At 49.7% G+C, this 16,033-nt stretch overlaps 1 protein-coding gene across 27 annotated transcripts in view; it reads left to right on the top strand.

Moving 5' to 3' along the window:
- Nucleotides 1-16,033, top strand: part of kif1b (kinesin family member 1B) — a 216,768-nt gene that overhangs the window by 122,742 nt on the left and 77,993 nt on the right. For all 27 annotated transcript variants that reach the window (XR_015753427.1, XM_043676220.2, XM_043676210.2 and 24 more), the window contains one exon: nucleotides 11,605-11,707. Coding sequence is in view for 26 of the 27 variants with exons in the window: in XM_043676220.2 (XP_043532155.2) it covers nucleotides 11,605-11,707 (103 nt within the window). In the remaining variant the exon portion in view is untranslated. The remainder of the gene's footprint in view (nucleotides 1-11,604; nucleotides 11,708-16,033) is intronic.

Genomic DNA, 16,033 nt, shown 5'->3' with positions numbered 1-16,033 from the left:
AAACACTCCCATCTTATAATAATTCTTATAAATACACAAATTAAATAACCTACATATGGCAAATGAAGTTCAAAGCAGATAAATTGAAGTAGTAATTTGGTAGGAGCATGCAGTGGTCACTTAACATTTGGAAGGTTCAAGTCCACGTGAGGGAAAGGAACACTGTGATATCTGACTCTAAATCCTAAAAGTGCGCCACGGTTTAACATAACCATAAAGAATGCAAATCTCATTCTCGAGTTTCATTTCCAATGGGATAGAATTGAAATAAGAATCAGGAGCCGGAGGAGGCCATTCAGCCCCTCGAACCTGCTCCACCATTTAATGTGATCATGGCTGATCTCCTTTTTAGCCTTAACTCCACTTTCCTGCCCATCTTCCATAACCCTTCAGCTAATTAAAAATCTGTTTATCTCCTCCTCAAATGTATTCAGTGTCCAAGTATGCACCGTGATATAGGGTCATGAATTCCTCAGATTCATGATCCTGTGAGAAGTAATTTCTCCTCGTCTCTGCTTTAAATCTGCCAGCCTTTACCTAAAGCTATGATCTCTCATTCTAGAAAACCCCACGTGAGGAAACATTCTCTCGACACCTACTTTGCCAATCCCCTTTTGCACCATATATACTCAATTAAATGTCTTCTCATTCTTATAAACTCAAGTAAATGTCTAAACTGCTCAATCCTCGAAACCCCTCATTTCTGGAATCAATCTCGCAAACCTCCTCTGAACTGCCTTAAGTGAAGGGGGTTGCACTGGGCCTGTATGGGACATTGATTAGACTAGACTTACAGTACTGTGTGTAATTCTGATCATTGTCACACAAAGAATATAGTCATAGAGAAGTATAGCACGGAAACAGACTCTTTGGTCTCCACCTCGTTTATGCTGATCAGATATCCTAAATTAATCTAGTCCCATTTGTCAGCGTTTTATCCATATCCCTCTAAACCCTTCCTTTTCATGGCCCCATCCAAGTGCTTTTTTAAGTGTTGTCATTGTACCAGCTTCCTCTGGCAGCTCATTTGATACATGAACCACCTTTTGAGTGAAAATGTTGCCCTTTAGGTCCTTTTTAAATTTTTTCCTTCTCACCCTTAACCTATATCCTCTAGTTCTGTCCCCTCCCCCCTCCAAACCCAGGGAAAAGACATTGTCTATTTATCCTATACATGCCCCCCATGATTTTATAAACCTCTATAAGGTCCGACTCTGGAGAAGTTTACAAAGAACACACCAAAAATGCCATAGGTATATTTATCAAGAGAAGATTGACAAACTGGGTCTATTTCTCCTGGAAGCAAAAAGGCGGAGGTGAAACTTATTCAAAATCTCAAGGTTCTGACAGAGTGAATGCAGAGAGCATCTTTCCTTTCACAGGGAAGAGCAGAATTAGAAGCCATGAATATGAGACAGTCAACAGGAAATCCAATGGGGAATTCAGAAGATGTTTTGTTACCCAGTGACTGGTGAAAATGAGTAATCCACAGCCTGAGGAAGTGGGTGAAGTGAACAAGATGGTTGATGTGTTTAAGTGGCTAATTAAGTTCCAAATACAAGCAAATGGTTGCAATACTAGATTAGATGAGGAAAGAGTGGAATGTAATCGCTGGAATGGGCTTATAGGGCAACATGGCCTTCTTTGTGCCGAATATCTTGTGTAATCCTATGGTAAAATGGTATCTTATAGTGTTGCAGCATTCACATGAGCTTGGATAACATACGGACGTGGTTACCATGACGCTTGTTACTTCCCTGAGAGTGTTGGTTTCTGCAGAATGCTACCTCAGCGGGACAGGTTAGACTTGTCCCCGGGGCGGTCCTTCTCCTGGACGTTTGCGGTCCCGCGACCTCATTGACCTCTGGTTCGAGCTGGGAATAGACTGCAGCTCTGACAAAGACAGAAACAAACAGGACAAACAGATGAGACACCTACAGGACAAACACAAGCCAGATGGGCGAAACAGCAGGGCCCCTGTGAATTTTCCACCATCTATGAATTTATAAGTGAGAATTTCATAGCACTCTCTCCTGTCTTGCGGGAGCAGCTGCTGGTCTGTCTTTCCCCTGGCTGGATCAGACACATGGCTGCTCTTCCAGTCGGATCATGTGTCTGCCTAAATGGGTACAATTTGGGTAAGCCAGCTCAGTGCCGAAATGCTGCTGCATTAGATTATAATCGTGGCTACTTCCCCCAGACGTCCAACCCTTTGTAGGTCTGACCCGTTGGGACAGAGCTAGCTGGCAGGTCCAAATTGGGCACAATTTAAAGTGTCCGGTTCGTTTACCCTGCTGAGAGGTGCAACACCAAACTGTCGGAGAATTGAGCCCAACTGAACAGAGACCATACAAGCCAGATCGGGTGATATTGCCGAGCTGTTTATTACAAGCGATATTGCTGGCAGAGAGATTGACTGACTAGGCTAACATAGAACTGACGGTCTGTGCAGGTAGATCAAGGGTTCTCTTTTCCCCAAGCAGTGGGCACAGGCAGTTTTATAGGGGTACAGTCACATGGTCTGAATTACAGTACAATCAAGAGTAAAACTCAAGCAGTGGGAGGACAATCCTATAGCAGCAATCAGTCCGTGATTGAGTTGGGAGATTCTGATCCTCTGTGAGAGTAGGTGCTAATGTTTCCCCAGCTGGCATCAATGGGTTTCCATTGTGGTTAGTCCAGAAGTGAGGGACCATGGTGCTTTTCAGTCTGAGCACCCTTTGCGGAGTTCGTGTGTGTGAGGAGTGAGGCTGCTCTGAGGGCTTCGGGAGCACTTGTGCTTACTGAGGGATAGGAAGTCTGTTGTCAGGCTGTCTCGGGAAGTGTACTCCCCAGTCTGGATGTGGCTCGAGTCATCTCCTGTTTGCTGCCTAGTATTTTAGTTAGCCTGTTTGGTCAAGGTTGAGGCAGTCTGGGTAGTTTCCTTGTGGCTTAGGCTGACATGGTTCCTTATGTTCTTTGTGACCATGCTGTGGGTGGTCAGGGATGCATACAGAACTGGCTCAAAGGGAGAAGACAGAGGGTGGTGGTGCCTGTGATCAGTAGAGTGCCACGAGGATCAGTGCTGGGTCCACTGCTTTTCGTTATTTATATGGATGGGAGTATAAGAGGTACAGTTAGTAAGTTTGTAGATGTCACCAGAATTGGAGATGAAGTGGACAGCAAAGAGGGTTACCTCTGATTACAACAAGATCTTGACCAGATGGGCCAATGAGCTGAGAAGTGGCAGATGGAATTTAATTTTGATAAATGTGAGGTGCTGCATTTTGGGAAAGCAAATCTTAGCAGGACTTGTACACTTAATGGTAGGGTCCTAGGGAGTGTTGCTGAGCAGAGACCCTGGAGTACAGGTTCATATATCCTTGAAAGTGTAGTTGTAGGTAGATAAGATAGTGAAGAAGGTGTTTGGTATGCTTTCCTTTATTGGTCAGAGTATTGAGTACCAGGACATTGGTTAGATCAATTTTGGAATATTGCGTGCAGTTCTGGTCTCCTTCCTATTGGAAAGATGTTGTGAAACTTGAAAGGGTTCAGGAAAGATTTACAAGGATGTTGCCAGAGTTGTGAGGATTTGAGCTATAGGGAGAGGGTGAATAGGCTGGGGCTGTTTTCCCTGGAGTGTTGGAAGCTGAGGGGTGACCTTATAGAGGTTTACAAAATTATGAGGGGCATGGATAGGATAAATAGACAAAGTCTTTTCCCTGGGATGGGGGAGTCCAGAACTAGTGGGTGTAGGTTTAGGGTGAGAGGGGAAAGATATGAAAGAGACCTACGGGGCAACTTTTTCACGCAGAGGGTGTTACGTGTATGGAATGAGCTGCCAGAGGATGTGGTGGAGGCTGGTACAATTGCAACGTTTAAAAGACATCTGGATGGGTATATGAATAGGAAGGGTTTGGAGGGATATGGGCCAAGTGCTGGCAGGTGGGACTAGATTGTGTTAGGATATCTGGTCGTCATGGGCGAGTTGGAGTGAAGGGTCTGTTTCCATGCTGTACTTTTTTATGACTATGACTACCTGCGTTTACTGCCTGCAGATTGTGCATTTTTTGAGGAAAAATAGAATGTATGTGCAAATATAATTCTGCAAATACAAATTCACCCCATAGACTAATATGTGTGTGTGTGAGTGGAGGGTGTATGTGTGTGATTGTGAGAGAGAGAGAGAGTGTGTGTGTGGGTGTGTATGTGCGTGTGTGGAGGGTGTATGTGTGTGATTGTGAGAGAGGGTGTGTGTGTGGGTGTGTATGTGGGTGTGTATGTGGGTGTGGGTGTGTATGTGGGTGTGTATGTGGGTGTGGGTGTGTATGTGTGTGTGGGTGTGTATGTGTGTGTGGGTGTGTATGTGTGTGTGTATGTGTGTGTGTATGTGTGTGTGTGTGTGTGTGTGGGTGTGTATGTGCGTGTGGGTGTGTATGTGTATGTGCGTGTGGGTGTGTATGTGTATGTGCGTGTGGGTGTGGGTGTGTATGTGCGTGTGTGTGTGGGTGTGTATGTGCGTGTGTGTGTGGGTGTGTATGTGCGTGTGTGTGTGGGTGTGTATGTGCGTGTGTGTGTGGGTGTGTATGTGCGTGTGTGTGTGGGTGTGTATGTGCGTGTGTGTGTGGGTGTGTATGTGCGTGTGTGTGTGGGTGTGTATGTGCGTGTGTGTGTGGGTGTGTATGTGCGTGTGTGTGTGGGTGTGTATGTGCGTGTGTGTGTGGGTGTGTATGTGCGTGTGTGTGTGGGTGTGTATGTGCGTGTGTGTGTGGGTGTGTATGTGCGTGTGTGTGTGGGTGTGCGTGTGCGTGTGTGTGTGGGTGTGCGTGTGTGTGTGTATGTGGGTGTGCGTGTGTGTGTGTATGTGCGTGTGTGTGGGTATGTGCGTGTGTGTGGGTATGTGCGTGTGTGTGTGGGTATGTGCGTGTGTGTGTGGGTATGTGCGTGTGTGTGTGGGTATGTGCGTGTGTGTGTGGGTATGTGCGTGTGTGTGTGGGTGGGTATGTGCGTGTGTGTGTGGGTGGGTATGTGCGTGTGTGTGTGGGTGGGTATGTGCGTGTGTGTGTGGGTGTGTATGTGCGTGTGTGTGTGGGTGTGTATGTGCGTGTGTGGGTGTGGGTGTGTGTGTGCGTGTGGGTGTGGGTGTGTATGTGCGTGTGGGTGTGGGTGTGTATGTGCGTGTGTGTGTGGGTGTGTATGTGCGTGTGTGTGTGGGTGTGTATGTGCGTGTGTGTGTGGGTGTGTATGTGCGTGTGTGTGTGGGTGTGTATGTGCGTGTGTGTGGGTATGTGCGTGTGTGTGGGTATGTGCGTGTGTGTGGGTATGTGCGTGTGTGTGTGGGTATGTGCGTGTGTGGGTGGGTATGTGCGTGTGTGTGTGGGTGGGTATGTGCGTGTGTGTGTGGGTGGGTATGTGCGTGTGTGTGTGGGTGGGTATGTGCGTGTGTGTGTGGGTGGGTATGTGCGTGTGTGTGTGGGTGGGTATGTGCGTGTGTGTGTGGGTGTGTATGTGCGTGTGTGGGTGTGGGTGTGTGTGTGCGTGTGGGTGTGGGTGTGTATGTGCGTGTGTGTGTGGGTGTGTATGTGCGTGTGTGTGTGGGTGTGTGTGTGTGTGTGGGTGTGTGGGTATGTGTGTGTGTGGGTGGGTATGTGTGTGTGTGGGTGTGTATGTGCGTGTGTGTGTGGGTGTGTATGTGCGTGTGTGTGTGGGTGTGTATGTGCGTGTGTGTGTGGGTGTGTATGTGCGTGTGTGTGTGGGTGTGTATGTGCGTGTGTGTGTGGGTGTGTATGTGCGTGTGTGTGTGGGTGTGTATGTGCGTGTGTGTGTGGGTGTGTATGTGCGTGTGTGTGTGGGTGTGTATGTGCGTGTGTGTGTGGGTGTGTATGTGCGTGTGTGTGTGGGTGTGTATGTGCGTGTGTGTGTGGGTGTGTATGTGCGTGTGTGTGTGGGTGTGTATGTGCGTGTGTGTGGGTGTGTATGTGCGTGTGTGTGTGGGTGTGTATGTGCGTGTGTGTGTGGGTGTGTATGTGCGTGTGTGTGTGGGTGTGTATGTGCGTGTGTGTGTGGGTGTGTATGTGCGTGTGTGTGTGGGTGTGTATGTGCGTGTGTGTGTGGGTGTGTATGTGCGTGTGGGTGTGGGTGTGTGTGTGGGTGTGGGTGTGTGTGTGGGTGTGGGTGTGGGTGTGTGTGTGGGTGTGGGTGTGGGTGTGTGTGTGGGTGTGTGTGTGGGTGTGTGTGTGGGTGTGTGTGTGGGTGTGTGTGTGGGTGTGGGTGTGTGTGTGGGTGTGGGTGTGTGTGTGGGTGTGTGTGTGGGTGTGTATATGTGCGTGTGTGTGGGTATGTGCGTGTGTGTGGGTGTGTATATGTGCGTGTGTGTGGGTATGTGCGTGTGTGGAGGGTGTGTGTGTGGGTATGTGCGTGTGTGGGTGTGTGTGTGGGTGTGTATGTGCGTGTGTGTGGGTGTGTATATGTGCGTGTGTGTGGGTATGTGCGTGTGTGGAGGGTGTGTGTGTGGGTATGTGCGTGTGTGGAGGGTGTGTGGGTGTGTATGTGCGTGTGTGGAGGGTGTATGTGTGTGTATGTGCGTGTGTGGAGGGTGTATGTGTGTGTATGTGCGTGTGTGGAGGGTGTATGTGTGTGTATGTGCGTGTGTGGAGGGTGTATGTGTGTGTTTGTGAGTGTGTGGAGGGTGTATGTGTGTGTATGTGAGTGTGTGGAGGGTGTATGTGTGTGTATGTGCGTGTGTGGAGGGTGTATGTGTGTGTATGTGCGTGTGTGGAGGGTGTATGTGTGTGTATGTGCGTGTGTGGAGGGTGTATGTGTGTGTATGTGCGTGTGTGGAGGGTGTATGTGTGTGTATGTGCGTGTGTGGAGGGTGTATGTGTGTGTATGTGCGTGTGTGGAGGGTGTATGTGTGTGTTTGTGCGTGTGGAGGGTGTATGTGTGTGTTTGTGAGTGTGGAGGGTGTATGTGTGTGTTTGTGAGTGTGGAGGGTGTATGTGTGTGTTTGTGAGTGTGGAGGGTGTATGTGTGTGTTTGTGAGTGTGGAGGGTGTATGTGTGTGTTTGTGAGTGTGGAGGGTGTATGTGTGTGTTTGTGAGTGTGGAGGGTGTATATGTGTGTGTGTTTGTGAGTGTGGAGGGTGTATATGTGTGTGTGTTTGTGAGTGTGGAGGGTGTATATGTGTGTGTGTTTGTGAGTGTGGAGGGTGTATGTGTGTGTTTGTGAGTGTGGAGGGTGTATGTGTGTGTTTGTGAGTGTGGAGGGTGTATGTGTGTGTTTGTGAGTGTGGAGGGTGTATGTGTGTGTTTGTGAGTGTGGAGGGTGTATATGTGTGTGTGTTTGTGAGTGTGGAGGGTGTATATGTGTGTGTGTTTGTGAGTGTGGAGGGTGTATATGTGTGTGTGTTTGTGAGTGTGGAGGGTGTATATGTGTGTGTGTTTGTGAGTGTGGAGGGTGTATGTGTGTGTTTGTGAGTGTGGAGGGTGTATGTGTGTGTTTGTGAGTGTGGAGGGTGTATGTGTGTGTTTGTGAGTGTGGAGGGTGTATGTGTGTGTTTGTGAGTGTGGAGGGTGTATATGTGTGTGTGTTTGTGAGTGTGGAGGGTGTATATGTGTGTGTGTTTGTGAGTGTGGAGGGTGTATATGTGTGTGTGTTTGTGAGTGTGGAGGGTGTATATGTGTGTGTGTTTGTGAGTGTGGAGGGTGTATATGTGTGTGTGTTTGTGAGTGTGGAGGGTGTATATGTGTGTGTGTTTGTGAGTGTGGAGGGTGTATATGTGTGTGTGTTTGTGAGTGTGGAGGGTGTATATGTGTGTGTGTTTGTGAGTGTGGAGGGTGTATATGTGTGTGTGTTTGTGAGTGTGGAGGGTGTATATGTGTGTGTGTTTGTGAGTGTGGAGGGTGTATATGTGTGTGTGTTTGTGAGTGTGGAGGGTGTATATGTGTGTGTGTTTGTGAGTGTGGAGGGTGTATATGTGTGTGTGTTTGTGAGTGTGGAGGGTGTATATGTGTGTGTGTTTGTGAGTGTGGAGGGTGTATATGTGTGTGTGTTTGTGAGTGTGGAGGGTGTATATGTGTGTGTGTTTGTGAGTGTGGAGGGTGTATATGTGTGTGTGTTTGTGAGTGTGGAGGGTGTATATGTGTGTGTGTTTGTGAGTGTGGAGGGTGTATATGTGTGTGTGTTTGTGAGTGTGGAGGGTGTATATGTGTGTGTGTTTGTGAGTGTGGAGGGTGTATGTGTGTGTGTGTTTGTGAGTGTGGAGGGTGTATGTGTGTGTGGGTGTGTTTGTGAGTGTGGAGGGTGTATGTGTGTGTGGAGGGTGTATGTGTATGTGTGTGGAGGGTGTATGTGTGTGGGGAGGGTGTATGTGTGTGGGGAGGGTGTATGTGTGTGGGGAGGGTGTATGTGTGTGGGGAGGGTGTATGTGTGTGGGGAGGGTGTATGTGTGTGGGGAGGGTGTATATGTGTGTGGGTGTGTATGTGTGTGGGGAGGGTGTATGTGTGTGGGGAGGGTGTATGTGTGTGGGGAGGGTGTATATGTGTGTGGGTGTGTATGTGTGTGGGTGTATATGTGTGTGGGTGTGTATGTGTGTGGGTGTATATGTGTGTGGGTGTGTATGTGTGTGGGGGTATATGTGTGTGGGTGTGTATGTGTGTGGGTGTATATGTGTGTGGGTGTGTATGTGTGTGGGGAGGGTGTATATGTGTGTGGGTGTGTATGCGTGTGGGGGTGTATATGTGTGTGGGTGTGTATGTGTGTGGGGGTGTATGTGGAGGTGTGTATGTGTGTGTTTGTGAGTGTGGAGGGTGTATGTGTGTGTTTGTGTGTGTGTGTGTGGGTGGTCCAGTGGGGTCACCTGTAGTGTGACATAAACCCAAGGTCCTGGTTGAGGCCATCCCCATGGGTACCAAACTTCGCTATCAGCCTCTGCCTGGCCACTTTGTGTTGTTTCCTGTCCCGAAGTCCACCTGGGAGGATGGTCACCCAAAGGTCTGAGGCCAAATGGCCCAGACTGCTGAAATGTGACCAACTGGGAGGGAACACCCCTGCCTGGTGACTGTTGCGCAGTGTCCATTTATCCGTTGTCACAGCGTCTGCTTGGTCTCACCAATGTACCATGACTCAGGGCATCCTTGCCTGCCGCATGTGAGATAGACAACGTTGGCCGAGTCACATGAGTACCTGCCACATACATTGTGGGGTATGGGCCAGGCACAGGCAGGTGGGAATACCTTAGTTTGGGATTATGGTTGGTATGGACTGGTTGGACTGAAGGGTCTGTCTCTATGCTGTATGGGTCTAAGCTGTTCTAACAAACAACTATTTTGTGTATTTGTACCATCTTCTTTGTTTGACTCTCAGTATATCTAATTTAGCTTGCATTTCTTGAGTTAAACTGTGCTTGGCGCAGGTGATGGGTTTTAGGAAGGAAATTGAATTTTGAGTTGGGGAGGAAGTAGTTGATGGAACTGTTGATGGAGACAGGCCATGTTACAAAGGTGCTGCTTTTACCAATGGATACATCGTCGGTTTTGAAGCTAAGTTCCAAGTTGAAAAGCTTGGTGAAATTACACCGAATGGATCAGCAGGTGCCTGAGTAGGGAAGAGGGGCATGATGTGAACGTTTTAATTGGGGCTCCAGATAATAACTCTGATCTCTGAGTTGATCAGAGGGAGGATATTCTGATATATCAGTGTTGAGATATTGAATGCGCAGTTTGAGAGTGCAAAAGTATTCATGAGGTTTAGAGAGGTTGAACTGGTTAGCATCTGCATACGTGGAGGTAGACTGGCTGGAGTACTTTGAGTAGTTTTTGTACCCTTGTGTAAGGAAAGATATTATTTCATTGGAAGTGGTTCACAAGAATGATCCCCTGTATGATGGGTTTGTCTTATGAGCAAAGGTTAAACAAGTTGGATCTCTTTTCACTGGAATTTACAAGAATGAGGGGATCTTTATTGAAACAGGATTCTTAAGGGTTTTGACAGGCTAAATGCTGAGATGTTTCCTCATGGGGGAGTCTAGGACCAGAGGGCATAGTCTCAGAATGAAAGGGAAGCCAAATTAAGAATGAAATGAGGAGAAAGTTGTTCTCTGAGAGTTGAAAGTCTCTGGAACTCTTTGCCATAGAGAGCTGAGGGATTAGATACTTCTATATCTTTAAGGCTGAGAGATTCTTCTACAGTCAGAGAATTGAGGGTTGTGGAGAAAGCAAAGTGGTCATGAGGAATATCTGATCATGTTGAATGATCCTGTTCTTATTTCTCATCGTCTTATGGAGCCAATACTTAGTGTCGAGCAGAGCTATGTGAGTGCTGGAAAGCAACTTGATTTGCGTTTAGATTTCATCATGTGGACATCAGAGTTAAAACCCTGGAACTTTGAGAATAAAGTGAACTCTTTAAGCCTGTGATTTTATGACTGTTTTATGTATTTTAAAAAAACACAATTGCCATCTCTGAATGACTGCTTGCTACATGCTGTCTGGTAAATAGAACATTGTCACAAGGTAACGTTTGAAGGTAATCTGCTTTCTTCTCCCTCGGGTACGAGCTTTGATTCTCTGTATGTGTGGAATGTGAACATAATGAGAAGAGTTGTTGCAGTTTCTTTTTAACCAGTAGTAAGCCTGTTAAAATCAGTCCATCAAATTAATTGAACAGCTAATTGTGTCAATATCAGAAGTTCTCTCCAAGAAAAGTACATTTGCATTTTGAAAACCAGAACATTGAAATGACCTCCAATTTGAAACAGATACAATTCTCTAATACCTAATTACATTTATCCTTGTCAGTGAGCTATTGCAACATTTAAAATGCAAAACTACTAAAATTACCATAGTCTGTAATTAACTCTGCAAGTTAATTAATGCGATGAAGCTACAGTGGAAATTAGCTTTCGTTTTCACTAACCCTGAGTATGATCCAAAACTTCTGATGCTTCAATTGCTAATAGTATTGCAGCGTAATAACACAGCCATTCTCTTTCATCATTGAGAGGATGCTGTTATACAAAACTCGTACTACTGTGACTGTAAATGGGTTGGTTATCATTGATTACACCACATCCACCTTTAATTCCCTTTGAGAATTTTAAGGAGAAATGTATTCATCTGAGTGATTCATAGTCAAAATGTGCTAACCTATGCTGTATTTATTTTTCAGTTAACCTCTTGTATCTTATTGCGGTTTTGCTTCGAGGGGCTATGTTGAATTAACTTTCCACTCTTGGATTTCCCTTTGGGCATTTCTTTATGAAGTCTAAAGAAGTCTAGAGGAACCCACCGTTTTATAGATATTGATAATGTTAAAAACTATAAATTTAATCAAGCATTTCTGATTCAATTTTTCATGCTTTATATGCATCTAATTGCCCTGAAAGAAAAATTAGGATCCTGTATTCAACTCTTCGCTCAGTCTTTTCAAGATTAATTGAAAGAAAACATCTACTTTAAAGTGCAAATCAAATCTTGGTTTTTGCAGCAAGATATGTTATTCATGTATCAAATGCAATGACCTGTGACCTTTCGAACCTCTGCCATCACAAAGTCTTTGACTTATGGAGCCTTGTTGGCCCTCTGCACTTGTCCTTTCTTCTACACGTCTTCTGTCTTTATTGCCAGGACTATGAAAGTAAGCTCGAAGCTTTACAGAAACAAGTGGAAACCCGTTCACTCGCTGCAGAAACAACCGAGGAAGAGGAGGAGGAGGAGGAGGAGGAGGAAGGTGATGTATTTTGGTTGACCATTATTTCTTCACAGTGCCACTCTCAGGTTATCAGGAAGATCTCCGATTTAAAGCATGAAAGGATTTAAGTGAATCCAGGTCCCTGTTAATCTATTGGGATCCATTTCAAAATGTGACCAAGCAGTTGGTGATAAAATATGACCACTATACACTTGCTTGACATCTTCAACAAAGCAAGATAAAAGGACTCACTTAAAAATGGAAGAGGAGGGTGGAGCAGGAAATGAAGGGGAGTGTCACTGTTGATTTAAGATGTTTGATTATATCACTCTCCTGTGTTCTTGGCTTGCACTCATTCTTTTTCTGTTCTGAGAATATCTTGGTAAATTTTATCAGTACTATATCATGGAGGTCTTTGGTCTTTCAACAAAACTTTACGCAGAGGCACTTCTGCACGCCAGCACCAGTGACCCAGGTTCGATTCCACCTTTGGGCAACTGTCCATGTAGAATTTGCAGATCCTGCCTGTGTCTGCATGGGTTTCCTCCCACAGTCCAAATAAACAAGGTCTTTTCCCTGGGGTGAGCGAGTCCAGAACTAGAGCACGTAAATTTAGGGTGAGAGGGGAAAGATTTAAAAGGGACCTAAGGGGCAACTTTTTCATGCAGAAGGTGGTGCGTGTATGGAATGAGCTGCCGGAGGAAGTGGGGGCTGGTACAATTACAGCATTTAAAAGGCATCTGGGTGGGTACATGAATAGGAAGGGTTTGGAGCTGGTCAGCATGGATGAGTTGGACCGAAGGGTTTGTTTCCATGCTGAAACTCTGTGACTGTATGTGTAAATTATGTGGATTAGCCATGGAAATGCAGAGTTACAGGGATAGGGTGGGAGTGGATGGGATGCTCTTTAGCGGGCCCGAGTAAACTCAATGGGCTGAATGGCCTGTGTCCACACTGTAGTGATTCTTTGATGCTAGTCTTTTAAATGACTAGCCAAAGTTCAGAACACTTGAGCAATACACTAATGGACTTAATCTTGTCAACTTTCTCTTCAGTCATTCAGTAGAATGTTAGCCAAGTTTTAAAGATGGTGAGATCCTAATGAGTGAGATAGGTGGCACGTTGTTCAGCTGGTCAGTCTGAAGGATGGATAGCAATCATTGCTTTGCTGCTTTTGCGCGAATTGTTCAGTGGCTTTTTTTATTCCTCAAAAGATCTGGCATCATCTTACCCAAATCTGCAATACGTGTTCAAGAAGGCAAATTGAATTTTGGCCTTTAATGCGAGGGGTATGGAGTTTATAAAGAGGGAAGTCATGTTACATTAGTAGAGGGAGTTAGTGAGGCTGCACCTGGAGTTCTCTGCAGTTTTGGTCCCTGCATTTAAGAGGACATACTGGCATTGGAGGCTGGTCAAAAGATATTCTCTGGATTGATTCCTAGGTTGAAAGGGACTGACTTATCAAGAATGAATAAAAAGTTACGTCTTGGTTTATTTGGAGTTTTGAAGATGGAGAGATGATCTTATTGACACATGCATGATTCTGAGGGATCTTGACAAGATAGATGTTTCCACCAGTGGGGGAGTCTTGAACTCGAGTTATAGCTTAGAAGAAGTGGAACTCATTTAAAGTTGATATTTCTTCTCCCAGATGGTAGTCCATATCTTGAATTCTCTATCCCAGAGTGTTGTGGGATTTAAAGAGGAAATAGACTTTTGAGATTTCAGGAAGTTGAAGGTTATGCTGAGATGGCATGAAAGAGGAATTGAGGCCTGGGGAAGACCAACCATGAGCCTGTTGATTAGTGGGGCAGTCCTGAGGGGCCAAAAGCTTACTCCTATTCCTTGAGTTCAGTTGTGCCAAAGGCTTTTTGACCAGAGATAGCACTGATGTCCTATCCAGTAGTCAGGTGCAGGAATAGTATAGTGTTACTAAACCTGTTCATGCTATCTCTCAGATGGTGAAATCTTCTACACGCTCCTCCTGTATTGCACTCTCTCTCTCGCACTCTCGCTCTCTCTCGCACTCTCGCTCTCTCTCGCACTCTCGCTCTCTCGCTCTCGCTCTCGCTCTCGCTCTCTCGCTCTCGCTCTCGCGCTCTCTCTCCCTCGCGCTCTCTCTCCCTCGCGCTCTCTCTCCCTCGCGCTCTCTCTCTCCCTCGCGCTCTCTCTCTCCCTCGCGCTCTCTCTCTCCCTCGCGCTCTCTCTCCCTCGCGCTCTCTCTCCCTCGCGCTCTCTCTCCCTCGCGCTCTCTCTCCCTCGCGCTCTCTCTCCCTCGCGCTCTCTCTCCCTCGCGCTCTCTCTCCCTCGCGCTCTCTCTCCCTCGCGCTCTCTCTCCCTCGCGCTCTCTCTCCCTCGCGCTCTCTCTCCCTCGCGCTCTCTCTCCCTCGCGCTCTCTCTCCCTCGCGCTCTCTCTCCCTCGCGCTCTCTCTCCCCTCGCGCTCTCTCTCCCTCGCGCTCTCTCTCCCTCGCGCTCTCTCTCCCTCGCGCTCTCTCTCCCTCGCGCTCTCTCTCCCTCGCGCTCTCTCTCCCTCGCGCTCTCTCTCCCTCGCGCTCTCTCTCCCTCGCGCTCTCTCTCCCTCGCGCTCTCTCTCCCTCGCGCTCTCTCTCCCTCGCGCTCTCTCTCCCTCGCGCTCTCTCTCCCTCGCGCTCTCTCTCCCCCTCGCGCTCTCTCTCCCCCTCGCGCTCTCTCTCCCCCTCGCGCTCTCTCTCCCCCTCGCGCTCTCTCTCCCCCTCGCGCTCTCTCTCCCCCTCGCGCTCTCTCTCCCCCTCGCGCTCTCTCCCCTCGCGCTCTCTCCCCCTCGCGCTCTCTCCCCCTCGCGCTCTCTCTCCCTCGCGCTCTCTCTCCCTCGCGCTCTCTCTCCCTCGCGCTCTCTCTCCCTCGCGCTCTCTCTCCCTCGCGCTCTCTCTCCCTCGCGCTCTCTCTCCCTCGCGCTCTCTCTCCCTCGCGCTCTCTCTCCCTCGCGCTCTCTCTCCCTCGCGCTCTCTCTCCCTCGCGCTCTCTCTCCCTCGCGCTCTCTCTCCCTCGCGCGCTCTCTCCCTCGCGCGCTCTCTCCCTCGCGCGCTCTCTCCCTCGCGCGCTCTCTCCCTCGCGCTCTCTCTCCCTCGCGCGCTCTCTCCCTCGCGCTCTCTCTCCCTCGCGCTCTCTCTCCCTCGCGCTCTCTCTCCCTCGCGCTCTCTCACCCTCGCGCTCTCTCACCCTCGCGCTCTCTCTCCCTCGCGCTCTCTCTCCCTCGCGCTCTCTCTCCCTCGCGCTCTCTCTCCCTCGCGCTCTCTCTCCCTCGCGCTCTCTCTCCCTCGCGCTCTCTCTCCCTCGCGCGCTCTCTCCCTCGCGCGCTCTCTCCCTCGCGCGCTCTCTCCCTCGCGCGCTCTCTCCCTCGCGCGCTCTCTCCCTCGCGCGCTCTCTCCCTCGCGCTCTCTCTCCCTCGCGCGCTCTCTCCCTCGCGCGCTCTCTCCCTCGCGCGCTCTCTCCCTCGCGCTCTCTCTCCCTCGCGCGCTCTCTCCCTCGCGCGCTCTCTCCCTCGCGCGCTCTCTCCCTCGCGCGCTCTCTCCCTCGCGCTCTCTCTCCCTCGCGCGCTCTCTCCCTCGCGCGCTCTCTCCCTCGCGCGCTCTCTCCCTCGCGCGCTCTCTCCCTCGCGCGCTCTCTCCCTCGCGCGCTCTCTCCCTCGCGCGCTCTCTCCCTCGCGCGCTCTCTCCCTCGCGCTCTCTCTCCCTCGCGCGCTCTCTCCCTCGCGCGCTCTCTCCCTCGCGCTCTCTCTCCCTCGCGCGCTCTCTCCCTCGCGCTCTCTCTCCCTCGCGCGCTCTCTCCCTCGCGCGCTCTCTCCCTCGCGCGCTCTCTCCCTCGCGCGCTCTCTCCCTCGCGCGCTCTCTCCCTCGCGCGCTCTCTCCCTCGCGCGCTCTCTCCCTCGCGCGCTCTCTCCCTCGCGCGCTCTCTCCCTCGCGCGCTCTCTCCCTCGCGCGCTCTCTCCCTCGCGCGCTCTCTCCCTCGCGCGCTCTCTCCCTCGCGCGCTCTCTCCCTCGCGCGCTCTCTCCCTCGCGCGCTCTCTCCCTCGCGCGCTCTCTCCCTCGCGCGCTCTCTCCCTCGCGCGCTCTCTCCCTCGCGCGCTCTCTCCCTCGCGCGCTCTCTCCCTCGCAGCGCTCTCTCCCTCGCGCGCTCTCTCCCTCGCGCGCTCTCTCCTCTCGCGCGCTCTCTCCCTCGCGCGCTCTCTCCCTCGCGCGCTCTTCTCCCTCGCGCGCTCTCCTCCCTCGCGCGCTCTCCCCCATCCCCCTCCGCGCCGACTCCTCTCCCTCGCGCCGCTCTCTCCCCTCGCGCGCTCGGGTCTCTCCCTCGCGCCTCTCTCCCTCGCGCGCTCTCTCCCTCGCGCG

This window comes from Chiloscyllium plagiosum, unplaced genomic scaffold (genome assembly GCF_037043375.1).
Source record: "Chiloscyllium plagiosum isolate Xiang-an unplaced genomic scaffold, Cpla_swu_hap1 HiC_scaffold_37, whole genome shotgun sequence".
NCBI lineage: Eukaryota > Metazoa > Chordata > Chondrichthyes > Orectolobiformes > Hemiscylliidae > Chiloscyllium > Chiloscyllium plagiosum.
This window is presented reverse-complemented; position numbering and strand designations above follow the sequence as displayed.